This window comes from Anser anser (genome assembly GCF_964211835.1).
Source record: "Anser anser genome assembly, chromosome: 1".
NCBI classification, from domain to species: Eukaryota; Metazoa; Chordata; class Aves; order Anseriformes; family Anatidae; genus Anser; species Anser anser.
In genome coordinates, this window is record NC_139720.1 from 153,823,400 (window position 1) to 153,851,115 (window position 27,716).

The 27,716-nt window shown below is 39.7% G+C and overlaps 1 protein-coding gene across 3 annotated transcripts in view; it reads right to left on the reverse strand.

The window, feature by feature from the left end:
- The window catches only part of TPP2 (tripeptidyl peptidase 2), a 48,754-nt gene extending 26,478 nt beyond the window's left edge, over positions 1-22,276 (reverse strand). The window contains exons 1-17 of one of the 3 annotated variants that reach the window (XR_014574561.1): positions 22,028-22,276; positions 16,924-17,052; positions 16,355-16,450; positions 15,881-15,985; positions 15,090-15,214; positions 14,229-14,392; positions 13,017-13,171; positions 12,566-12,642; positions 11,916-12,043; positions 10,190-10,289; positions 7,621-7,769; positions 7,378-7,493; positions 5,640-5,808; positions 3,613-3,770; positions 3,139-3,215; positions 1,162-1,268; positions 294-448 (exon numbers count right to left, since the gene is read on the reverse strand). Coding sequence is in view for 2 of the 3 variants with exons in the window: in XM_083808036.1 (XP_083664162.1) it covers positions 294-448; positions 1,162-1,268; positions 3,139-3,215; positions 3,613-3,770; positions 5,640-5,808; positions 7,378-7,493; positions 7,621-7,769; positions 10,190-10,289; positions 11,916-12,043; positions 12,566-12,642; positions 13,017-13,171; positions 14,229-14,392; positions 15,090-15,214; positions 15,881-15,985; positions 16,355-16,450; positions 16,924-17,052; positions 22,028-22,189 (2,172 nt within the window). In the remaining variant the exon portion in view is untranslated. The remainder of the gene's footprint in view (positions 1-293; positions 449-1,161; positions 1,269-3,138; positions 3,216-3,612; positions 3,771-5,639; positions 5,809-7,377; positions 7,494-7,620; positions 7,770-10,189; positions 10,290-11,915; positions 12,044-12,565; positions 12,643-13,016; positions 13,172-14,228; positions 14,393-15,089; positions 15,215-15,880; positions 15,986-16,354; positions 16,451-16,923; positions 17,053-22,027) is intronic. The other 2 variants (XM_083808036.1, XM_083808037.1) reach the window with 2 other exon arrangements.
- Positions 22,277-27,716: the final 5,440 nt, after the last annotated feature.

The following is a 27,716-nucleotide window of genomic DNA, read 5'->3' on the forward strand; positions in this document are numbered from 1 at the left end:
CTCTCTCTCTTCAACAAGTTACAGCCCCTGTTACTTGTTGAAGTAACTCTTTTCCCTCCCTGAAAGGGAAAAGCTAGTCTGTATAAACAAGCACTAAAACTGAAGAGAGAATGGCAACATGGGATAATTAAAAAACACTACAGAGCTGTTAGAGACCTTTTTAAAACCAAAAAGAACAGATGCATTCACTACTATAAGAAATGTGTGACTTGGGCTTTTTTCTTAATCATCAGCATCAACCAAACAACAACAACAACACACTCTGTTCCTCCCACCCCACCAATATAACTTACTAAGACAGGAAATGCTTCAGTCACTGATCCTTTTTCAGGTAAGGATGAAAATTTATAGAACTCATGACTTCTATATGCTTTTTGTTTCACTAGCTGAACAGCATGAAGCACAAACTTTGCAGTCACGTCAGATGAACATGAACATACTGTCACTTCTAGATGTAAAGAAAAAAATGTTTTGCTTTAACATCCAGGAATTTTAGATGGGAAATGGAGATTCAACAGAAAAGGACTAAAGGACTATTTTCACAAGATATTCACAGTTTTAGAAGTTATGCAGTACCAAAGTACGTACTGCATAACATACAAAGTATTCATATGTGAATTATGCTTATCTACCAGTTATTTACTAGGACCCCTTCAGATTAAGGAAAACTAAGTTCAGAGAAATCAGTTAAAAGAAACGTGACTCAACTAGATAGTATAAACTAATCAGACAGTACAGGTCATACAACTGTACAGCACAGACTGCTGCTGAATTTCAAATTAAGTTTTATCAGTAAACTTCAGTCCAAATGAAAGATTCTTTTTTCTCCTTGCAGAATTATGAGCTCCTTGCCCATCACCTTATGTTAAGATATCTTTCAATGCTATGGCCATAAATGCTAAAAACCAGGCACACATCGGACAGATTATATTTGCTAGTTTCTAAAAGACAAATACGGTATTCCACCATAACAGAAACCATGAGATAACCCTCCCCAAAACATCACTCCTGTAAGAGCTTAGAATCAAATACAGATTTTACATATTCATGGATAAAATGCTTAAGTTCTTACTCATGCAGATATTGGAATGACTGCAGAACAACTTTGTCGAGTGTGACAGATGTGGTTTCTTATTTAATCAATATGCTCATTTTCCTTACCAGCCCATGTAGCTCCCTGGGGAACATCAATGAAGTGCCTTCGGATTTGACCAGGTTTAAAATGAACATCTGTATATGCAAGGTCATAGCCTGATGATTCATCTACTCTGTACAACAAAAAGAGAACAGTAGTAATCAAACAAGCTGTGAAGCAGTATTTTTTTTTCCTAAAAACGTATTTTTAAATAAAAACTCTCCAAACAGACTATAATTGAGGATATTCAGTCCCCAGCTCCATACATTTTGATTTGCAGATTTGCTTCTACTTAATCACACTATTTGCTATGCCAGAAATACTCCCCCCCCCCGCCCCCGCCAAAAAAAAAATAAAGTTGACTTTAAGCAAAACAGACTTATAAAGGGGAAAAAAATGAGCCTGTGGTCAGCATTAGGTGAGGCTCCTTTTGAGGCTATCACTGATACTCACAGAATATCTGAGCTGGAAAGGACCTACATGGATCAACAAGTCCAACTCCTGAGTCCCCCCAAAAAAAACTAGCTCCGAGAGCATTGTCCAAATGCTTTTGAACTCCAGCAGGCTCGGTGCTGTGTCTACTTCCCTGGGGAGCCTGTCCCAGTGCCCAACCACCCTCTCGATGAAGAGCCTTTCCCTAACACCCAGCCTGACCCTCCCCTGTCCCAGCTCCATGCCGTTCCCTCGGGTCCTGTCGCTGTCCCCAGAGAGCAGAGCTCAGCGCCTGCCCCTCCGCTCCCCTTGTGAGGGAGCTGCAGGCTGCCACGAGGCCTCCCCTCAGCCTCCTCTCCCCTGGGCTGAACAAACCAAGTGACTTCAGCTGCTCCTCATACCTCTTCCCCTCTATGTAGACCTTTCAATCATCTTTGCAGCTCTTCCTTAGGATGCTAATAGTTTCATGTCTTTCTCATATTGTGGTACCCAAAACTGCAAACAGTACTTGAGGGCAAGGCCACACCAGCACACAGTAGAACAGAGTAGAGTATTACTACACTCTACAGAGCAGAGAGTATTACTCATTTTATTAACTTATTAAATGGAATACTGTGCTCACGCACAGCTTCACAAGGAGATGTTAGCAAATCAGTGAGGTCCCAAAGTGTTTTTAAATTTCTCCTCAGGCATTATTTATGATATTTGTTTTTCCAGCTTCTAGTTAATTATTTGTTGAGTGTCCAAAATGTAGCAATTGCCCCTACTCTTTCTGTTAAATGTACAAGAACTGTACCAGTACAGGATCTGACAGCACAATGCACCTAAACAATTTAAAACATCTGTTCTACCACATTATGTAAACACCTTCTCCCCTGGTCTCCCCAACCTGAAACACAGCTGCACTTAAGTATAAAAATCAAAGGTTTTCAATGAAACTGAATTTCATGGTTGAGTGACTTTCCACTGAAGTGAGCTAAAGCATGTAAGTAGTAATATTTCTGTGAATGAGTTAGAAAAACGTTATATTTCTTCCTCTGAGCAGACTGTCCACTGAATATGTTTAATAATCTCTCTTATCACAATCACTGAAGTCACATGTTTAAAACAGTTAAGACCATAACACAATACTAACTCTCTAAATTTTCTGTATTAATGTTATGATGTAAGTTTATCCCAATTTCTACCTGACAAATAATGCCCATTGCCTTTACAGACTCTAGTCTACCAGCTAGAAGTGAAAAAACAAATTCCGGCTGACATACGCTTAAGAATATACTGATATATTGTTGAAAAAGTCAGAAATCATCTTTATTCTGATGGACCAGGAAACTGTTGCTATTGTGACCAAGAACATACTGCCTTCTTGTTGCCAAGACCAAAACAAAAAGCGAACGCCACTGCTGTCCAAGCCTGTTGCAAGAAACTTTCCAGAGCCCTGCTCCCTTCCCTATCAGTGTTCATAATAAGTTCAAGAACTCCCAGAGAAAGAAGGTGAAATAAATGACAAAAGGAAACTGGGTACACAAAACTAAACTTAAAAAAAGACAGTAAAGCTTGGATTTACTGACCTTGTTGGTATGACAACTGTTATTGGAACTCTGAACAGAGGACCTGCATTAGGCATCGCTATATCATATCCACACACCTGACAAAATAAAATATGGCCATTTAAAATCTTTGGTCAAAATGAAATTACAGAAGACAACATTGAACTACATGACTTAGTTGCAGGGTGTTTTGAATTCTCAAAGCTGAAAATATACCTAGAGAACAATATATATTTTTTTTATTTATTTCCACGTATATGCTTTTATTTTTCAAACAGATATACTTAAAATCTTCTCTACATCTGCCGTACAAAGTTGTATAGAGTAACTGCTGCTGAACACTGGATTCAGCCTGTATAATATGGAGGTGTGGCAGCATTTTCTGTTCTGTAAAGCATAAAGCTTTTATTTCTTTAAAATTACTTCTAAAAAAAGTTGATAGAGGCAACATGAAAATGGCATACGGTCTCAAATAGAATACCAGTACTTTAATACCTCTGTATAATGTACTCCTTCTCTCAGTCCACGTGGATCCACACGAATATTTATGTGCCGACACTGGTTCATAAGCTCTAAATGAGTAGGGCACTGGACCCATGGTGCATTTGAAGTTAAAGCTAAATGAAGCTGGAGAGATATTCTTTCAGTATTTTCTGCCAAGAAACAAATTAAAAATAATTAATTAACAAGTTAGGTACTCATATTCTACTGTAATGATATTTGCCAATAAAAAGTACCCATCTCAGTAAAATATAATAGGAACCAATTTCCTAGTCCCCTAAAGTCAGATTCTCCAAAAAAGGACAGTGATCTATATCATCTCTTAACAAAACAGTCAAGTCTCAAAGAGTCAGTAAGCTAGTAAGCAATGCTTCAGTTGCCTATAACATTGCATCTATATAAGAATACTTATACCTGCTTTCAGGCAAAGTCTCACCTAATGCACGGAAATAAAATAAAAACCAACTACACTAATTCTGAAGGTTACACTATTTACCAAATTACATTATAGAGCAACTTAAGTGAGAGTTTATGCTTACTAAAAGAATTACTATCATAATCTAGACTGACTTTGCAAACAGTCAATTTAGCTGATTTTGTGAATCAGCTTCTGTGTCAAAACAACTATGGGTTAAAAGCATAGCTCCTATAAAAACACCTGGCCCTGAAGTTTAGATGTTTTATTGAATAAAAGTCACCTTTATCCTGCTCTAAAGATTAATGATGTTTAAAAAAAAAAATAAAATGCTTTCTAGATTTAATTAACCTTAGCTTAACATTCAGGTATTTAACTTCATTGCATCTTTGTGAGGTACAGAAAAGAGTTCTCTATTATCAGATGTGCTTTCCACAGAGGTACCTCAGAAGCGGTAAGAGCTCAAAGAGAACTTCAACAGACAAACTGAGCAGATGGGTTTTCCTTAATGTCCTACTAAATCCTCTCAAACTTATTCTTGAAGACACCAGACAGCACAGAAATGACCAACAGGACAAGTACAAGGGAAACAATATCATGCTGCAAGCCAGTCACCCATTACAAATATCTAACTACATTTTCAGATTTGCTTCCTACAGAAGTGCATAATGTGTATATTTACACATTATAGTGTATAATTATTTTATTTCTCAGTGTCATATTGTCAATTAAAAAATTACTGATTGCAATGGAACGGATCACACAACTATGGTACTCTGAGTCAGTAACCTGTCTTATTCACATTATCTCTTCTCCTAAATAAATTCACCATACTGTCACATGCCAACCTTCTTCTGGATCACTGGTTTTAGGAAAAGAATTAACCTCAGTAACAAGCTCTCACATGGTTCATTTTTTGAATACAATACAACTCCATTTCTCAGGGAGGCGAGTCCCAGCTGTTATTTAGTAAAACGGCGCTGGGCAAACCAGTTTATGGAAAAAAGATGTCAAACCTATTTTGACTGGCACTAGCTCCTCACCCTATCAATAAATAACTAAAACCTGTATCAATTCCTGTATTACCTTTAGGTATATGTATGCTTATCCACTAATAGCTAGTGAATGAAATGCAAAGATAAAATTTGTGGTCTTTAAATATCCAGAGATTACTTAAGTTCTTACTTCTAAAAAGTATTTAGAATACTCTTCATTCTTTGCCAAGAGTTATCTGCAACAATATCTCCCAAGTTCTACAATTTCATGAAACATTAACAATACGATTATTCTTCTGTATTTTTTTTTCTGCTGTTTTTTCCTGTGCTCCACAATTTCACTTCAATCTTCTTTAGAGCAGAGATGCCTTTTTTCAGTGAGAGGAAGCTTGAAGCAACAGACTCACCAGAAACAAAGGAGTGCTGCAATTAAATATCTAAGATTAAATCGGAAAGTTGTTTACTTGCTTGCCAACAAATTTACCAACAAATTTAGAATTGCATTTATTCCTTCTATAGTACAAGACTTCTACCACTCCTCTCTGTCATAGCTTTTTTTGTTTAAAAATGACAATCCATTTTTTCCTCATACAAAGCAAGCTCTTCCCTACCTGTATTCTCAGGAAAGACAGGTTCTATGCCAACCCCGTGATCAGAAGGTGCAGCTATCTGGGCAGGGTCTCTGAGGTAGATTCCACGATTGCTTCCAACAGTAACAGTAAAGCCTATGTTACTTGTGAATGATGAATTCTGAATGAGGTAGTCATAGGCTTTATCGACCTGTTAGAACACATTCTAAATTAACACATTTCAACCTCATTGCATATTATCTTCCACATGCAGCATCCATCAAGTGTAGCAACAAGCAGTGAAGTAACTAACACAATGCCTATTAGACCCATACTGATTTTACATTACATGATATTCAATACCAAAATGAGACAAAACTTTCAGCATGCAACTGCCATATGGAACACTGAAATAGTCAAGAACATTTAAAGGAACGATACGACAAATTCCCTTTGCAATAAATTCATCAGAAGATGCATAGCAAAGGTTTCCAGAGATGACTCTGAAGACATAGGTCCTGTTCTACAATACTACTTTATTGCTCCTTCTCATATATAGAGCAAAACTAGTCAAGCATTTAAACCTTCTATATAGTACTGTAAGTTAAACACTTAAACATATAAGCAAGATGGGATGCCCATGTAAATTTTATATAATGATGTGAAATAAGTGTTTGATTGTTCATTCTCTTAAACTCAGATGAAAAGGTCATCCTTTTGTTTTGAAAAGAGACCCTTCTACCTTGCTTTCTATTCTACTGACTCAAAAAATCTTACACTCTTATACTTCAGCAAGCTACCTTCATCACAGTAGGGGACTCTCCTCTGAAACAAGCAGATGCAGTATAGCCTCTGTCTCTCAGGTCACCGTTTTAACCACGTTTTAACACGTGCTTTTACCACAGACTAGTAAATCATAAGACAACTGCTGCAGTTCATTTTTCTTTGGCAATGTTTTTATTTGGTATGGCCACCACCATGCTGCCTTCTGTACCAAACTCAGCATTAGAGATATATTTAGAAGGCATCAGCTACTGGGTTCTAGCATCAGAAGAACATGGATTTAGGGTTAAGCTCTTAATATCTAGCATCATTAAGCATGCCAGAAAAATCTCAGTACCTCTGTCTGGCTAGGATGGAAGTGACTGCAGGCAAACATAGCAGCAGCTCTTTAAGAGCCTCAGCTTATGCACTGGGACAGTTTCATTCACAATGCCTTTATCATAAAAAGGTTTACGCTGCAGATTTCCAAGCTACTTAAAAGACCACAGGACACAATGAACGCCCAGACTTTTCTGCAGGCCCACTCACAGCAAGGTCACTGCAAAACTGCAGCTGTACTGCTTTGTGAACCAGCGTGGGTATCTATTTGTATCGCCCAGAACTTACAGTTCCAGCTTTTGTCTACAAAGAACAAGTCCAGCTCTCTGACAACAGCATAAAAACATTTTCAGACATTAAGACAGAATTTAGGCATCCACATCTGTATGTGGGTGACAAAAACCCACAACCTACTTTTATGTCCACACACCCTTTTGGTCAGTCTAGGAATGTGTCGAGTTAACACATATTCTAGAGAAACCAACTGTATGCTGAAGTGAGAGAAACATTTGATTCTTCCTCCCCTCCCACTACATTCCCTTCTTCACCCTGAATCAAATCTGCTAATCAAGCAGCATGGGAGCAAGCTGTCTGAGCTCATCTAGAAAACTTTTTTAGTCATTTTTCCACTGGCCGTTATGCTGGTCTTCATCTCCCTCCCCCCTTTTTTTTGGCTGACCTGAATAATACCATGTCCTTGTGCAAATACTTCTATGTTTTCAGCTTTCACTGCAGTATTTTCTAAGGCTCTTCTGACAGAATGAACAGTGTAATGAATATCATTAGCTTTGAGTCCTGAAATTAAAAATAAGGGTATTACTGGAAAATAGTTAAAAAGTTGCAAGTAAGATTTTTTTTCCTAAAACAATTGCTACAATATCTTTTACACTATGCACCTATATTTAAAATTATAGCCTATTACCTGACAGTACTAATGCAATGCCTCCACATGCATTGGGAGAAGACATGGATGTGCCATTCATGAGTTGTGTTCCTCGCAGAGTCCAGTTTGGAACAGAAGCAATAGCACCTCCAGGGGCACTGATACTTACTCCAAGGGCTCCATCAGTGCTAGTGTAAAAACAGAATCGTTGAAAAACAAACATTTATTCTGCATACTTTATCTTGAAGTTATCTGTGCACTTAAGATAATTTTAGCATTAGGTAACATTCTCAGGTACTTTAATTCACTAAAACATTAACCCATTAAAAACAAGACAAAGCATGACATAAATTGCAACTTAAAATGTCAAATTCATCATCAGCTATGCCCGTTTTCTCAGTCAAAATTTTCTGAACTTTCACTCCTTCAATACTCTACAAAGGACTACAGTTTAGTCAGCAGAGTATCTTCTGGAATTTAAATTAGAAAACGCATGCAAACAAACCTATCAAATACTTCAATATGTAATAAGTATTCTACTGAGCCTATTTAACCTTTATTATTTTAAAAGAAAAATAGTAAAAGGGAGAGGAAGACTAGAAAAGATACAAAATCTATAGATCTGCATTGTGCACATAGCCATTTCACAAGCAGGTTAAATTTTGAATTATGATATGGAACCTGAGACAAAGACAGCAAGCGGAGAAGACAGAGTGTCAAGAGGTGGATCAGGATTAGCTGTGATGGAGTCACCTTCTTTCTTGCCCAAGCATATTTAAAAACAGTGAGTACCCACAACACAGTTAAAGCAGCACCTAATTTTCAACTGCATGAGACACATGCTCAATCTTCCTCACTCACTCTGTATAGACAAAAAGTGGATTATTGGAATAATTCAGCACTGTGCCTGAGCTGTGCAGAGGCAAGGTTTTTTTTAGGTGGACTTAAATCCTGCACTAATAGCTTCACATGTGCAAGGTTTGTCTTGAACCACAGTATTCTCAATATGATTCTGTAATATAATGTAATTAGATTTATTTTGAGTCCTATACAGACTACAGGTTGTCTATCATGACTCTTCCAGCCAAGCAGCGCACAGCATATCTGACTGAAAGCCCTTAGTGCTTACTCAGGCAGACTGACCCCCTTCCCCAAGCCTGCTCTGGCAAAACTTTAGGAACTCTTCAGTCACCTGTGTTGCACCCTACACAAGGAGAATGCCTCTACGGTCAGACTTTGGCCTTTCAGCTGACATACACTCGTTCTGTCTATTTTACAATGCAAAGTGACAATACACAGAAAATATGTTTTTTTATATATTAAAAACAAGTGTTTCTCCCTCTCGCAGCTGGAGGGAGAGAGAGTACGTTTCCCTCTCCCCTCCATGAAACATGACAACTATAAATAAGGTTCTTGGAACAATATTCTTTCTTGTAAAAATACAAAAACACCACAATGACTAACTTTAAAGACCACTGCAAATAGGGAAGCAGTTCCTATGTAACAGCAAAAAAACCAAGGACCAACCTCAGGTTATGTTTTTCTCCTTCACTCAATAATATTAATTATAGGCTAAATCATAAAATACAGGATACAGTACTTGTACTGTATAACTTAAAAGAAAAACAGGAAAGCCTAGACACCGATGAAGAAATGTTATTCTTCTTCTTCTTTTGGCTATCATGTAGCTATCAAATTCTTCTGAGACATTCTATCTGGTTTTGGCAAGGTTTTGGTAGCAGGGGCAGCCTCTGTGAGCACAGCCCAGCAGCTGTCCCACGTTAGATCAGAGCCAGCTTCAGCCAGCTCCAAAAGTGACCTGCTGCTGGCCAGAGCCAATCCAGGGAGCGACACTGGTTGGGCCTCTGGGAAAAACGTACTGTGTGACAGCAGCTGGGAGAGTGAGAAAATGTGAAAGAAACAGCCTTGCAGAGACCACGGTCAGTGCAGAAGGAGGGCAGGAGGGGTTCCAGGCATGCAGCAGCAGTTCCCCTGCGGCCTGAGGAGAGGTCCCTGGTGGAGCAGGCTGTCTCCCTGCAGCCCATGGGTCCCACATGGAGCAGATCTCCACGCTGCAGCCCGTGGAGGAGCCCCCGGTGGAGCAGGTGGATGTGGCCTGGAGGAGGCTGCGGCCCATGGAGAGCCCCCGCAGGAGCAGGCCCCGGGCCGGAGCTGCAGCCCGTGGAGAGGAGCCCACGCAGGAGCAGGGGGTCTGGGGGGAGCTGCCGCCCACCCGTGGGGGACCCATGCTGGAGCAGTTTGCTCCTGGGGGATGGACCCCGTGGTACGGAGCCGTCTGGGAGCAGTGCTTGAAGAGCTGCTGCCTGTGGGCAGCCCCCGCAGGCTCAGTTCGGGAAGGACGGCACCCCGTGGGGGGGACCCCCACGTGGAGCAGGAGCAGAGTGACTGTGAGGGAGCAGCACAGATGAGCCATTAGGGACTGACCACAGCCCCCTACATGTCAAGACTTTTCAAGAACAGCAGGTTACCTAAGCTCCTCCTGGGGGAAAGATATATTGTCATTCCGGTATTAATGACCAATTTTTAGATTTTGAATAACCTAATCTGAGCCCCAAAGTAACGAATTTCTTCTTTTAGCATAACCTACCTAGGCCCTCTGGATGACCAAGTATATTGATTTGCTGGTAGTTTTTCTCTCAAAGAATATTCAGCAACCATCATATCAGGTGACACATAGGCACCAACACCTATTAAAAAAAAAATATTAGATGTACGCTGAAGCTGTAATAAAACAAAAATAAAATGTTTTAAATTTATTACCACTTTTCGAATGTTTAAAATGGACAAACACAGTTTTTGCATCTCACTAAGTCCAAATATTTTTTACAAAGCAAGTGTAAAAGCCATGCTGATAGTCATACTGTGCAATAAGAAAATCTTACATAATATGGATAATTTCTAAGTTTCATTTTTACTCAACTAAAACAGTATATATTCACCTTCTGCATTTATTTCACAACAGATCACTAACGTGCCCACCCCCTTTTTGGGGTGGAGGGGATAATTCTGGCTGTGTTTATACTGTTACAAACTACACCAAGGCTGCCTCAAAGGAATCTGTATGAATTCATTCATGTTCACACCGCTCGGAGCCACTCCACCTCAAACAGATGGCCACATCCCCACAGCTCAACCACCATGGCAATGAGACAGTCACTGTATTCTTGTTTATCAGTCCAAAGAACCTAGAGCATGTCAACGGCTAAGTTGAAAGCTCACTAAATTTTATTCTTAAAACACAATGTCAAGCAAGCACATTACATCCTTTCAGGGTGACTGTTCTAAATCGTACACTCCCTTCTTACGACTCGAGCACTATCACAACGATAGGAAACCACCACACCAGGCTAATTCAACCACATTTGACATAGTCCACATCCACACTGCATGAACTAAGCCATCCTGCCAACTGTATTTTGGTTTTCTCCTCAAACCAACCCATCTTGTTCACTCCAGATGGAGGACAAGGAGCAAGCTACCTCCATGCAGATCAAGATGTTCAGTCTCTGGAGTGATACAACAAAGAAGCTAAATTGACAGAGTTGATGCACTGTAAGAGCAAAGCCAATGCAGTTCCCAACTGTCCAGTCTCACTGGCAGAGTAATTGCAAGTCAGCTTTTAGGAAGCAATGAGTGTTAATTCTAGTAGATGTCCTGAAACAGTCTCTCTCAAACCATGAAGTCTACCTGCTGTACTGCCTGCATGAGAGATTTAACAAGTACCTCCTGTACCGCAGTAATGCTGCACCAGAGGATTTATATAAAATTACAACCAGGAAACTTACCCTTGAGAGTTACATGTTTTGGTAAATCTTATACCTCATCCTCTAAAACTGCATTTCTGACAGTTTAGGATGTATTACAAGACTTTTCAGGAGACAAATCAGAATCAAACTTGCTAATGTTTTTACTAGTTACATTTACAAATAGCTAAAGGTCGAGTGGTGTGCTTACACTGTTACAGTTAAAAAGAATAATCCTTTACTCTTCAGATAGATCAGACCATAAAGATTTCTTTTCCAAATTTTATATGAAGACATATCAAATCTACATCATCTGCCTCCACCACCTGCTTTCTGCATAGGTTAAGTTCTTGAAGTGTAAGAAAATAATCTAAATTTCTATACCTAACCATACTGTAAATGCCTCCCTTAAAATTAATCTTGTAGGCCAGTAGTATTTGAAAATATTTTAGATTCAGTACAGCAATCAATTTTGTGATCCCAAACATGTAACACAAGTACACAGCTTAACCAGACAGAAGCTGAATCCCATCAATTTTCTGGTTTTGGGGGGAGGTGGGGGGAAAGTACCTATTACACTAGATGTAGTGCCACCAGGACATCCGACTGTAGAAAGGCAAGGGCCATTATTTCCTGCACTTGAAACATAGATTACGTTGTGTTTCCACACTGCTTCATTAATTACTTCACAAATTCTCCTGAAGTAAGAGAAAAAAAAAAGTAATTAATCAACAATATGTTCCCCCCCCCCACCACATAGGAAAACTCCCACGATTCCTAAGCAGAATCTCTGCAGGACCAGTCACAGAGGAATATTATGCAGTCTGCTGCATAATATGTAAATCAAGCAGAGCTTGTTCCAGTACTGAAGTTATCCACAAAAAACATCTCCTATTTTACAAGGGAGTAACAATCATGTAGCAACATTAAGTTTAAAAAATGAAACCCAAACAAACAAAAAGCAACACAAAAACAAAAAACCAACACAGATTGTGTGGTGTTCCCACTAAAAGAATTCTTTACTATTCTACAATACTCTTTGTACTATAAATTCATAGCACTTTCAGTATGTTTACATAATTTTTGAAGATATTTAAATGAGTAAACCAATTGGGCCTGCACAATTCATTCCTACTGACAGAACATCTACACAAAACCAAAACTCGGAATTCCACTTCCATATTGTTAACACACTTTATACTAACCACTGTAGCACTTACCCAGAATTTGGCCAATGCGTTGCCTCTCCATAGCTATAGTTGACAAGATCGCATTTGTATTTTATTGCTTCTATCATCTGATAAAGTAAAAAGAAAAAGGAAAATACATTTTAGTCTAGAATAAGTCAGTTATGGAACAGCAAAGAACATTTCCTCAAAAAAAAGGAATTATTTCTTTTGACTCTACAAAACATAGTGACTAAAGTAAATTACATTAAAAAGCCATTTTCCCTATAACCAAAAAGAACAAAAACTCCAGTCCTTGAACAACCTTCTATATTAAAACACTAGTCTCAAGATATGCCTGAAAATGTATTTTTTTTTAAAGCTGGTAATTAAATAGGACAATAAAAACCACAACCTATAAACAACTGAAGCAGAAAGTGTTCCACAGTATTCTATACTTCAGTTAAACTGCTGAGATTAATAATTTATCCAGTGAAATACCCACAGCTCTTATGAGACCAGTGCCAGTTTCCATTGTACTTAGTCTTGTATCACCAATCTTGATTGCAAGAATCTGAGCTCCAGGAGCCACACCATTTCGTTCTGGTTCTTCTGGAAAGTACCCAGCTGCGATACTAGCCACGTGTGTTCCATGTGCTCCTGAGCAAATGAGAAGCCATAGCACTCTATGTTTATTGAACTGTATTTATACCAATTTAATACACTGTTGCTCAATTCACCTTCATTTACTGAACTATAATACAAATTACTTTTATTTAAATAAAGTTGCATTATACTAAGAGACAAGAGGCCAGTAAAGAACAGCACTTTGCAAAACAAAAACAGCTTTTGAGGGGAGGCAGGATAAGAGAAGGAACTATTAACTAATTAACTCCACTAACAGAAGTTACCTGAAAGGCTCAACATTTCCTACTCAAAAGTTACAAAAATTATATCTAAAATACCCAGATAGTAGGGATTAAAAAAAGAATTAGAATTAAAACTGCACATAACTATAAAAAGGAATCTCACAACATTATCACTTATTTAGAAACCAGAACTGTTTCTGTAGTTTACTGAGATAAGACAGTTTCATAAGAAATTAGAACGTTATTAAAATCAAATACATCCATACTACCTTAACCACTCAGGATATTTCCAAAACAAAATAGGACTGTACACAGAATGCACAAACATGGGATGAGAGCAGTTGGAGCTACAGCTACAGTGACATCTGCCATCACAAAAAAGTTCAGATAAATCAAAATAAAAACTAAGGCCCACATCACAGACGTTTTAATTAAGATTCTTAAATTATAAAAGCACAAAGAACAGCAATGAAATTCAGTAATCATCCTACATTTAAGAAGAAAAAAACAAACTTCTTTGAAATACAGTTCACTACTGTAAGCATACGCCAGTAAGATACATGAACATCCTAGTGTAACTAACTATGAATACACTATGTATATAAACATATGGATAAAAAGTTGACTATATTTCAGAAACAAAAACGCGAGCAAGTTTAGTAACAAGATGTCATTATGGGTTTACCACAGGAAATCTGAATACTTATTTTTAATTCCTTAGTAGTGAGTGCTGTATTAATAAACTGCCTTAAGTCACTGCAAATATCAGAACCAGGAGACAATATTAATTGCTGTTGCTCACAATACGTCCTCAGCAGCAAAGTTTTCTTAACATTACTTTCAGTTACCTCCACTTGTCACAATGGAAAGAAGGTTTCCATCATCATATATATTCACGGAATAATTCAACATTTCGGATGTTCCAAAAGATCCATATTCCTGAGCCTCTTTGTAGGTTCTCAACACCGTACAGCTGGTTAAGTCACCACTCTCAGTTGTATCTATGCAGGCTCTGTTGACAACAACAAAAAGGTAATTTTCCATCTGCTATATACTTCCAGTTATTCTGTCTTCACACAGGAGCAACACAAAGGCTTGAACAGGCCTGGTCCTGTGTTTACGGTATCTTACATCTTTAAGTCAATATTTTTAAACCCAGCCTTTTACAGACTGATTCAGAAACAAAGATCTCTAAATAAACTGATTTTCAGGTGCTACTAAATTCAAATAAATTTATTTGTGAAGCAAGCATATGGAAATTCACACATTTTCTTTGAGGAAATTTTAGTAAAGCTAGATGTTCAGTACTGGTACACAAATATTTGTGTAAAGTCTTAGCTACTGGTTTGTATGATACACTTTAACAGTCAAGAAAAGTGACATATTACATTCTGAAGCTTGTGCAGATAGATTTATGCATTTTTAAATTATTAATTTCCTATTTCCAGTGGATACTAAAATAAATTTTACTCTTTGCCTCAGAAGAAAATCCCACAAGCTTAAACTCTGTACTGTATTGATTTCAGTACGACTTAAATTCTACCCCGTCTTCATTTAGGATCACAAGTTTATCATGATACAGAAGGATTTTTTTAAAGCAAATTTTAAGCCCTCTACAGGGAGCCAGATGTAAAAATTAACACACTCTTTAATGCAATCTGTTGCTTTACATGTGAAACAAGACATTTTAGACAAGTTGGGGTATTTACCTCCAGGTCTCACCATCATTCCATACTAAACAATCATATACTGGGCCAGGATCACTATATTTTTTCTCAAAAGAATTCAACAGTTCCACTTGATTTTGAAGTTCCTCCTTTATTAGCTTATTTACCTAACAAGGCAATAAAATACAGTTAAGATCATTTCTTAAATCATTACTATGTAGGTATGAATCAGAAAGGAATATGGCTTATCACTATAATGTTATATATTTGTTCCATTACTTCATCAAAAATGCAAGACTATGACAGAAGTCACAAACATCTAGAACCTCAATGGTCTCCAAAAATGCACTATTTATTCTTGGTGTGGTATGTATAAGTATTTCCAACTTCTCTGTCACATTTAATGCCCCCCCCCCCCCTTTTTTTTTTAACAGATTGTTAAATGATATGGAACTGCCCAAAAGAACGTCTGGTACTTCAACAAAAAAGTATCTACTTTTTAGAAAGGATATGTTTACAAGATTCCAACTTTGAGCACAACTTTTTTTTTTTCCCTCAGGCTACCATCTAGAATTAAAAATAAAACTTAATAAAATATGGTACTATGTATTTGAACTAATGCCCTTTTCATATTTGATAACAAGTTTAGAAAGTAAACAACTTTAGGCAAATCAAACAACCACCCATCCATTTATTTTTAAAATCAGTCAGAAGATGCACTTGTAAATTATCCCAAGTCTCTTTCTTTCACTCATCTAATAAAAATATTTGAATTCTCTCAACCAGGAACAAATCATAAACAAGTTTACAAACTTATTTAGAAGTATACTAACTTGGGAGGGAGAACTATGAGCAGCATCAAATTCCTCTTGTTTCCTGCAGGCCTCTGCTAGAGCCAGTCTGTGAAGAGGATCCCAGAGCTTTTCCTTGCGTTCCTTCTGCAATATAAAATTGTGTTACTCAATACATATGTCAAAGTATGAAAACTACAAAGCCATTTGCGAGTTCTGATTTGAGACACAATGTCTAAAAGGTTCGATATAATACTGTAAGTAAACAATTGCTACACAGGAAAAAAAAGTATCCCGAATGTCTAGACTTTTTTTGCCTCAATGGACTAATTTGAGGCGTACCACTTGACCACCTGATGTGACTGAAACTTCACAGAAATCAGTTAAAGGACACCTCTCAACCTCTGGGTAGCAGCCTGTATGTTAGCAAAGCACACACTGTAGTTTTCTAGAAAAACTTCCACATCAGAACGGTAAAGTATGACTATACACCAAAAGCAAAATGAGTTTTCTTACCTGAATCCTCTCTTTAAGAGCTTTAGGATAGATGTCATAACCATTTTTTATGCCAATGTGATATTTGCCTGAAGGATTTACCCAGTTTGCTGGAATCTACAAAAAAAAGTATATTCAGAAATAGGTTAACTAATGGCATCAAAAACAAACAAGCAAACAACAACCAAATCACTACTATGTAAGGGAGCTTAGCAGAACAGACTTGTGTACATCATAAATCAGTATCAATTAATATGGCACTGCAGTCAAAACATCTTTATCAGCTGCCCACCGTACTTTCAAAACACAGCCCCAGTATCAACATTTTAGGTAGAGATCTAGGGCAATCAACACCAGGTACTATCAACAAGGAGAAACACCCTGTCATCAAGAGTTACTAAGAGTTTGACAGGGACAAAGCTCAATGTTTAACGTCTCATCTTGGTGTAGTTTAGGCCCTCAACAGACCAGAACCATCATCCTTGATAACAACAGGAAGAGACCAACAGATTCACTGTTACAATCAATTCCACATAAAATTCAGAGAAAAGCTGGTAGATGCCTCTCTGTACCACCACACGGATTCTCACCTTTAAGGATCTTCCAGAAAGACCAATAATTTCCCCATCTTTAGGTTCTACAACGGTACATGTAGTTACATCACCACTGCCCGTTGTATCAATTATATCAACTATCTTGGGCTTCCCATCAGTTGTAATCTGAAAATGTAAGCACAGCAAAATTGAAAGTTCAGTTAATTAGCCTCTAGCATACAAATCATTTTTTTTTTATTTTTTATTAATAAAAATATCAAGTAACTTTATTAACCACCTAATCTTTAACAGAAGGACCTAAAAATAGCTTGAAAGCAGTTAAGCCTCGAACTAAGAGCAACACGTCTATCTTCCTGCCTTATAAATTTTCCCTTGATTTGCAAAACTGCTATTTGCAAAAACTACTATTTATGTTCCAGTGATTGGCAACATTGCTTTCATCCTACTGCTCCAGCCAAGTTTACAGTAATGACAGCACAAACCTAGCAAGATGAAAGGTGCTGAACTACATGTAGTTACAGGCTTGAGTCTTAACTGAGCATAAATCTAGCAGGAACTCAAACTATCATCATCTTATTTTTCTGTTACAAGGACTGTGTGTCATATTTTAATAAACCTGAAGTGCTCAGAGCTATAGCTATATATACCTAATACTGTGTAAGAAATAGTTTTACCAGAGTGAGGAGAAAGGAGAGCTGACTTGCTAGACAGAGTTTATGAACACAGCTTCAAAGCCTTCTCCAATTAAATGAAAACTAGCCCTAATGGATATTATGGCAGGTCCAGTTTTCCTACTGGGAAAGAGTCCAAGTCTACCCAACCACAGGGAGATGCAGTGATAGTGTTTTTAAGGGGAAAGAACCAAATGGATCAAACAGGAGCAATACAAGGAGCTTCAGAAGTGAAGGAAAATATCACATAACGTTGAAGAATGACACACCATTTGACTTCCAATGAATTTTGAGAATTAATACAGTTAGCAGGGCAAACAGTTTTTTACAAGATATACAGCAAAATAAAGAAACTACTGACACACCTAAAGCCCCAACGAACTAGAGGAACCTACTGTACAGTTACTAAGAGTATGACTAAGACCCTTACATATTTGGCAAAAATATTCAATGCTATCTTCTTGTAATAACATGCTTCACCTATTATATCAGTTTACTCAGCAAATAAACTGTTCCATATGCAGAAGTAGCTGCTTGAAGGATAACAGGAACTGGCCATAAGCACCTAGTTTTACAGGTCTACATTAAAGATTGATAAAGAAATCAAACACCTCCTATATAACAACTGTACCAAAAGCAGGGAAAAAAGCTTCCTGTTCAGAACTCTGGCACCATTTGCTGTTTTCTACTGTTTAAATATTTGGTATTTTTTCTTTCATGCTCTATGAATAATCTTGATCCTACACATAACACACATGGCAGGTAGTTTTGCACAAATCATGCTCTGGAATTGTGGATTCCAGCCAGCAGAAACAAACAACACGATCAAATAATTTCGTAAGTCACTCCTGCTGTCAAAAAAGACAATTACCAGGCTTCTATCACACCTCAACAAATAAGGACAAGTACTCCAAAGTCTCAAACTCTCGTGGTTTAGAACAACACAAAGCAGCAAACAACTGCCCCCATGTCCCTTCCCCCCCAGTAAAAAACAGGTTTAATAGCTGTCAAAAACAACTGCAACAAGTACAAACAGGGCATTGATTCCTATTTCCCAGAAGGTAACAAACAGAACAGCTCTCATTGCAGAAACCACCCCTGCTAGTCTGTTCATAGAAATTCACTTCAGTTATGAAAACCACTAAAAACATGTTAACCTGCTAAAACATCTGCTGAACAATCGTTACGCAACAGGGAAAACGTACTTAGGCAATTCAGTGCATAGGCTTTCACACAAAGTATAATTTTCTTGTGTTTGTAATCAATGTCTTCAGATGCCTGCCTCTACTCACAGGAAAGTCAAGAGCTGCTCCACTAATAAAGCAAGGTATTACCCGAATCAGACACTTTAGTTAGAGGCATGTTGAAAAATAAGCTGTTCAGTGATCAAAGCACAAGAAAACAAGAACGAAAACATAATCTGAGGTGACGTGTGCGAAGCAGACAAGTTATACTGCAACAGGTGGCCTGAACACCAATTTATGCCATAGTGAGCTTGGATAGTTTTGAAGGTTGTTTCCCAGCCACTCCAGAAATGCTATGTGCAATTCCTACACTACGCAGCTCTTTGCCTTCCCACTGAATAGCAGGTCCAAACACACACGTGTGTTTGTGCCATTACAATCAACAAATCGGAGTCTTTCAGTCAGCCACATAGAACTAAGCGTTTGAGTTGCAAAGGTCCAAGGTTCAATTCTTAGTGGCAGCGAGCCAGCCAGTCAGTCATTCACTGCAAGCAACTGATACGGGTTCTTCTGCGGACATGAGCTGCTGCTTGGCATGGTGCCCACCAATAGTAATGCTACAGTGAAACTCAGATTTCAACTGTTTTTTTCAGGTCCTGTAATTCCGAGGGAAGAAATAAAATCAATGTGAACTTGATCAATTTCCTTGTCTGATCAGAGAATCCTGAAGTACTGAATGTATTACAGACAGGAGGTATGTTTCAATACATCTTGCAATAAAATTCAAAAAAAAGAAAATTTCTACGCAATGAAAAAATTTTTATAATGCATCCATAAAAAAAAACCACAATTGTACTTGGTTTTCCTTTGTATCATTTCCATTGTATCATGGTTTTCCTACAATCATTTGAAAAAAAAAAATCTACTTGTTAATACCAGAATGATTTTGTTGTTTATACATTTTTATTGAAGTTTCAAAAATGTGATTTCATGTTAGCTCTGACTCTGTAAAACACATGAAGTTGTAAATTGAACACTTTAACAATAAAGCATGTGTATAATGCTGGCAGCTGATAAGTATAAGAAAAGTACTGGAATACCACTCCCTGTGATGATGCCGCATTAAAGAGGCAAAGCCAGATGCATTTGAGCATACTTTTATCCAACCATACAACTTATCTATCGTGAAATATAGCAAGAAGCAACAGCAGCAACAGGGAAATGACAGGGTGGGGATGAACAAAGACAATACATATACAACCACAACACTCCATTAAACTTCCGCGCCCACACAAAATTTCATCAGGTACTGTGCCTTAATGAGGAATCAAGAGCCAGGATTTGGCAGACAACGCTAGGAAACAGATTCTGCTGAGAGGGGAAGAAAGCAGCGTGAAAGAAGCCGACAAACTGAACTGTGAGTTGGTGGCAACAGGTAGAGTGCAAAGCAATGGAAGTCTAGGTGAGAAAGTTCACTTTAGGACACCAGCTACAAGACATTCAGAAAGGAAAAGAAAATAAGTACAAGTTGGATTAACATTTTACGTAGCAAAGCAAGAAAATACAGCTGATGCAAGTAGGTTTGTAAAGCCCAGTAACTAATGTCTGCATAGCAGCAAATGTCCAGGGAAATATATAAACACAAAGGTACTCCTCTGTCATACTCTGACCCTAAATCATTCTGTCCCTCAGCAACTGACTGCATGCCACACATTTACATTATCGGTGTTGACAAACCAAATTATAAAATAACAAGGCAAAGGAAACCTACCTAAGAATGAGACACGGTGGAGCATCAAAACGTGACCTTTGTTTTTGTTTTGACTAAGAACCCCACTATACTCAAAACAGGGTAGCTCATTTTGGCCTTTAATTATTATTGACAATAACTTCCACTAAAAGATGTAATGCCTATTAACTTTGCTGCCTAGTGCCCTCTTTTTGCTTTAAACAACTGACTCAATTCTCCACGTTCTAACCCCACGCCACACTGAGAACCAGCAGTATGTCTGACAGCAAGAAAAAGCAGCAGCAGAGAAGAGGGCAGGAGGGAAAAGGCATCCCAAGGCTGGAAACTGCATGTCACCACATGACTGCGCCTACTGTGCAGTATGCTCGCCCCAGGATACCGCCTTATTCTGGGGAGGCAAAATGTAAATTGCCTGGTTCACCAAAGAGCGAGGACATCCTCCTTCTGAAGCAACATTTATGAAGCTCTGTTTCAAAATATGCACTGCCTGCATCTCCCTTGTAATTCCCCACACCCTGTGCAATAAGCTGCCACGTTCTGTAGTTTAGCAAAGTGCATGCTGCCAGCTGCATGAGGTGGGCACTGTGGGAAGAGCACAGAGACAGCTTCTTTATGTGCTTCCCTAGCACCCCCTGAAACTCACTTTCATCCACTAGAAGTTGTATTTCTCTTTCCAAAGTTCTCTGCAAATCTTTTGCTTCACTCCCTAATATTTTATCTTCCAGATAAAGAAATCAGGTAACCTCAGACTTTTAACAGATTATTATGAACTCTCATGACCTCAGTCTTCACCATACCTATTTTCTTTAATCCATGCCAAAGTAAAGCATCCCCTTATTGCCCATGAACTCATGTTTTTTTGGTTCACTACTCCTATTTACAACCCCTGAGGCATTTTGCTTTCATGTATAACTTCAGAACTATGCACATCCCATTTATATATGCACATACATATATATACATCTACAAAACTGCCTATTATCAATGACATGGACAGACCAGGGAGTATCCCTTTTGTTTTTTGACTAGTTTTTGGCTAGCTTCAGTCCAGCTTAACTGAAGTTACAGCAGCCGCCCAGTCCCACCATCCACCCCAAATGCCCTCCTCACTAACCCTGTTACTCCCTTGAAGCACATCAGGAGTTACTTATGAACGCTGAACTAAACAGACGCCAGGGCCAGGTCCCTGCACCAGGTTACTTGAGACAAAACCCGTGCCCGTGCCAAACAAAGGGCGGACACCAACGCCGCTCAGCTAACACAAAGGCCCCAACACCCAGGCGGGTCGCGTGAGGACCATTTCCCGAGGCTTCCCTCGCCACATCTGCTCGGAAACACGTTGACAAGAGCCCACGAGCAGCGGTGACATAAAAACCCACGGACAAGCTCCGCGATGAAGAAGCGTTAATAAACAAATGATAAAAAAATAACCTACACCCCCCCCCCCCCCCTCCTTCCAGCAGCCCACCCCAGCCGCTTCGGCCGGCGACCGCGGAGGCCCCGGCGGTGACTCAGGGCGCTCTGCCGGCCGTTACCTGCATGCCCGGCGCCCCCGGGTCCACGCCGGTGTCGAGCACGGCCAGCAGCACCCCCCGGCCGTCGAAATCGGGGAAGCGGGCGAGGAAGGCGGCGGCGCCGGTCTCCTTCTTGGGCAGGAGGCCGTGGAAGGGGAACGGCTCCTCGGCGGCGGCCGCCATCACGCGAGGGCAGGCCGGGCCGCGCTGGGGCGGGGAGGCGGAGCGGGGGCCTGCGCATGCGCCACGCTGAGGGGACGCGGGGGTAGCGCGGTTCGGGACTGAGCCCGCTCCCGCCAGTTATAAATAAAGAGGATGTCGAGATGCTTTGTGTGACCTTTATTTATTTATTTATTTATTCATTCATTCCCCATCTTTTCATACCCCCCCTTGACTACCCAAAGGGTGCGATGAGGGCCAAATAAAAATTTTGGTGAGATTGCCAAGGGAAAACGTCCGCTTCCAAGAGGGTCTTTAAAGCTGCTTTTCGGCCTTCCTCATTGTTAATAAACTTGTAAACCTACAAACAAACAAAATCAACTGCAGAGTGACAGAAACCAAACCTATAAAGAACTGAGGGAAAATCCATCCCACTTGCAGAGCCTGGCCCCAGCCTGCTTACCCGCTTCAATGGGCCACAACAGCACGATCCTTTGGTATCTGCCTTCCCCAGGCAGGTTTCTGCTCAGGGAGTCACACTGAGGAGAGAAAAGGATTTATCTGGGTGTCGTGCTCCCCATGAAGCAAAGGGGACTGGGGCTTTTCTGAGTTATGGTTTGGTTTTGGTTTTCCCAGCAAACAGTGGTATACATTATGCTTTTTCCCTATTTTCTGGGCTACCATTGGCAATATTTTCCAGCTCATCAAGGTCTTCCAGCCTTAGAAATCTACAGAATTTTTATTCACGTAAAGTACCAAGATAAACCCGAAAAACACTGCCTTAAAAATATATGTTCTCTCTCTATATATGTTTATATATATATAAGAGTCAAAGCTGTACTGTATGTACTTACTGTGGAGCTCCATCTGCTTCCCTGTTTGGCTTTCAATCAAAAGTCAAAATTTTAAATTCTGATGTCTAGATATCATATGATTGACTGTTTCTTAGAATACTGCTGGTGTCTGATAGCCATATTCAAATTTTTTGGGATTACATAAAACACTGACTGATCTTACTTCGGGAGACAATTATTCTGACAATGTCATTATTCACTTGGGTAACATCTAATTTATTGCCTGTTTGGGTTTAGTTTTCCTTCTATGTGTCATTGCTAATACAAATCAATGGGAGATACTTGTATTTCTGGCAGCACATTCAGATCATCAGAAGTCAAATATTTCCAATTACTAATACATTTTGAGACATCCAAGTACATCAAATTCTCAAAATATTTCCTATCACATGCAATACACAAGCTGTATGTTGCAATTCAGAGACATTTATTACTAACTCTGAAAATTTCTGCACTGTTCTATTGCCTTCGTCTCAGAGTTATATCACAAACAAATCATCTAATTATCAGGCACATTAACTGTACACATAGCTGTAACTCAGTGGTGTGCACTGCCAAGTAGCAGGGCAGGTTCTACAGGAAAAATCAGAATATGAGGAAGGTGTGCCAAACAGCTTTTAACAGATTGAAACAGTACCAAGAGAGAAAAAAGAAAAACAGATTTAATTTACAGTCTTTAAAACTCATAACCGTGTTTTAACAAAAATGCTATGTGTTGTGATACAGGGTTAAGGTTAAGCCTGTGCATCTTACTGAGCCTTTGCAGATCTGAAAAAAAAAAGAGATTTTTTTTTGAATTTTACATTTAATTCTGGGCTTCTCAAGTTTCTAATGTTTGGTTTGGTTCTATGGCTTTTTACAATAAGTCTGCAGCACATTTGTTTTATAAGAGTAATACTCTCTCTCAACACTGATTAAGTTTACCGTATCTAATATTCTGAATTGTAATAAATAGATCTTTATTTTGCTACAAGTAATACTGTTGCTGTTCTGCAAAAGGAAAGGCAAAAGTAAAGCTGCCATGTTGAAAACTCAAGAGTTTTTCACAAAGCTTCCTGAGACAATATGGTTTGGTCATTAGAATAATGATTTAGCTTCTCTTGGGATCTAAGTTTATACAGCAGTTCATCTGGGTTCGCTGCATTAAATAGATTCATATCCCCATATTAGGAACCATTTCGGCTGTTTGTATGTGAATCTGGGGAGTGAGCCAAAGCAAAAGAGTAAGCAACAGCTGCCACATCCCAGGACCCGGATTTTGAAAGTTGCACATGATTTGCAGATGTCTTTGAAAGCAGTGAAAGCCATGGCTGCTCATTTTCCCTAATTATTCTTCAACTGTGAAATAAGTTTTAGGCCTCCTCACAACATCTAAACAGCTTCAGGTAGCTTGATTTCTGTAGACAAGTGGTACTCCATCCAGGTTCATCTCTGAGGATGGCAAACTTCATGCACATTTTCCATCCAGAGAGTGGCTTCCAGGTCACCGGATGATAAGCATGTGTAACAGCATGCTCTCTGAACACTACTGGGTACAGTGTCTATCGTGTGCTTTGGCAAAAATGTGCCACCACTGCCAAAGATGTTGTTTACAGGTTCCCTGCTGTGATGGGATAGTCTGATTCGGACAGCAGCATTAAAGGCACCCCCCTCAGAGCAGGTGGGCTTCTGTGTCTGCTTTTGAGAATCAGCAAAGCTGCTTCAGTCTCAACAGCACTAAGAAGTTCTCTACCTTGCTCATGCTAGGCCTGCCAGGGCACAGAACTGAGACAATCCCCTCTGATTTCATGAGCAGCCCTAACATGCTTCAGACAAGGATGCTGAGGATACTTGCTGCGTCTTCTGCCTGAAGTTTCACCCAGAAGTTGGATGTTTGCGTTCAGATCTCTCTTCTGTCTGAGCTTGCAGACTAAAAGCTCTGGCTGCTGCAGGGTTTTCTCTGAGTCAGCCTTTTCTATTTTACATAGAAGTATCCCAAAGTGAGCAAGAGGCAACATGACCCAGTATCTTGGTAGTGCAGGCGTTGACATGGATGCAGGAGTACTGGGGTTTTCATTCTTTCTCTAATTAACACTGAATTATTCTATGCAAAGTATCAATTGGAGCTGAGCACAAGAACTCTTAAAATTCACTTGCAAGCAACTACCTTGATCTCTGGTTTACAGATTTCACCCACTCATATCTTCTTTCAACCTTGCCTCAGTTGCAACATGTTGGAAGGACAAATGAGCCTACTAGTTAGACCAGGGGCAAAGGCTGTTAATCAAAACACATTAGGCAAGGGAGGGACTTCAATATTCCGAGTGAGTTCATTAATTACTGAGGTGTTCAGTAAAGGTCCCTCCTCATTCCCACTTCATGTTGGAGGGTTAGTTTTCGTATTTAATTCTGAGGGATAGATGGTCCTTGTAAGAGTTGGAGAGCAAGGTGTACCTAACTCCTGTCATTTCGTTTTGGCTCTCTTCCCTTCACACTGGCTCTCATGAGTCCCATGTAAGTGCAAATCAACACGGGTCCTCCAGAAGGAACGGTTTCCCACCTGTTCTTGGCCTTTCTGTGGCCATTCGGTCTCATTCTGCTTCCCCAGTCTCTTGTGGTGGTGTGGCTTTGCAGTGGACTATATAAGGGAATTAACCTGGCTGAAAACTATCCCACAAAAGCAGTCAGGAGCTGCTGGGACAGGTTCCTGTGACACTTCTGGCATGGTTGTACTGGTGCAGAGTGGAGATGGTCCCTCCTAGGTTAGACATGCTGCATGGAGAGCCCTTGCTGTTAGCACACGGTCTGCCACACATTCTGGCAGGGAACTGGGTTTACGGGATTTAGATTTTGGTTACCAGGTCTCATACTGAGACTTCCACAAAGTGGATGTCTACAAGCCTGTGTAAGTCTTTTGGTGGATCTATTTCATAAAGATTGTCAGAAAAGGTTCAGTCCTAGTACTCTGTTCTTTGATTAGTACAGAACAGTTCGGGATGGACAAAGGCATCAGATCTATGCAGTAAGCACTTTTGATATTTTCTTTGTAGAGAGAAACACATACCCATCTTCTAGTGTTGATAACAAATCTTTCTGATAACAAGTCTTTCCTTCCTGGAAAATGTATCCTCAGCTTTGTCTTCACAAAGTTATTTACCTGATTGGGTCAGGTTGCCAAGTTTGTTCCTTGATAAGTATAAGATAAGAATATTATTGTATACATCTTAAATGATGAGATCATTAGTCACAACAGCTGGCTGTTACTCTCCCACATAATCATACTTCAGATATGCCTGTTGGAGTTATCAGAAGCTGAAATTAATGAATTCTTATTGCTCTTTGTCACAGACTCTTGAGACCCAGCCTATGGTTTTAGGCTATGCTCTCATTTACAAAGTTGTTAAAAGTTGTCTAAAATTATTTTCATATGGAGAACTGTTCATATATTGCTTTAAACATTTTCTCAGTAATGTGACTTAAAATAACTGATTAGTGCTGAAAAACTAAGATAGGGTTCATTTGGCAAGACACTGGCCTCAGCAAAAATCTGCAACTCAGTACCAGTTCAACCTCAAACATCTGATGGTCCTCTAAGGTGCCATTTGGTACAAAATTATAGGTATGGTTGGTTTTTCACAGAATCACAGAATCGTCTAGGTTGGAAGAGACCTCCAAGATCATCTAGTCCAACCTCTGACCTAACACTAACAAGTCCTCCACTAAACCATATCACTAAGCTCTACATCTAAACGTCTTTTAAAGACCTCCAGGGATGGTGACTCAACCACCTCCCTGGGCAGCCCATTCCAATGCCTAACAACCCTTTCAGTAAAGAAGTTCTTCCTAACATCCAACCTAAACCTCCCCTGGCGCAACTTTCGCCCATTCCCCCTCGTCCTGTCACCAGGCACATGGGAGAATAGACCAACCCCCACCTCTCTACAGCCTCCTTTAAGGTACCTATAGAGAGCGATGAGGTCTCCCCTGAGCCTCCTCTTCTCCAGGCTAAACAACCCCAGCTCCCTCAGCCGCTCCTCGTAAGACTTGTTCTCCAGACCCCTCACCAGCTTTGTTGCCCTTCTCTGGACTCTCTCGAGCACCTCCATGTCCTTCTTGTAGCGAGGGGCCCAAAACTGAACACAGTACTCGAGGTGTGGCCTCACCAGAGCCGAGTACAGGGGGACAATCACCTCCTTAGACCTGCTGGCCACACTGCTTCTTATGCAAGCCAGGATGCTGTTGGCCTTCTCGGCCACCTGAGCACACTGCTGGCTCATATTCAGCCGACTATCAACCAATACTCCCAGGTCCTTCTCCGCCAGGCAGCTTTCTAACTACTCATCTCCCAGCCTGTAGCTCTGCTTGGGGTTGTTACGCCCCAGATGCAGGACCCGGCACTTGGCCTTGTTGAACTTCATGCAGTTGACCTCAGCCCATCGGTCCAGCCTATCCAGATTTTTTGATTGTTTGATTGATTTTTTAAAAATTTCCTTGAAATCCTTTTATCTTCATTGTAACTAATGAGCCTTTTTCAAGTTTGCACTTTTTATTTTTTTATTTTTTGTATAAAAAGAAGGAAAGGAGAGAATTTCACCCTGTTACATTAAACCCCTGCAATGGAAGAAGACTCAAAAGAGATGTGCAAGGGTGATGGGCTCAGGGACAAATTTAAGGAATGACCACCAATTATCATAAAGAAAGCTGAACTTACCTTAGTA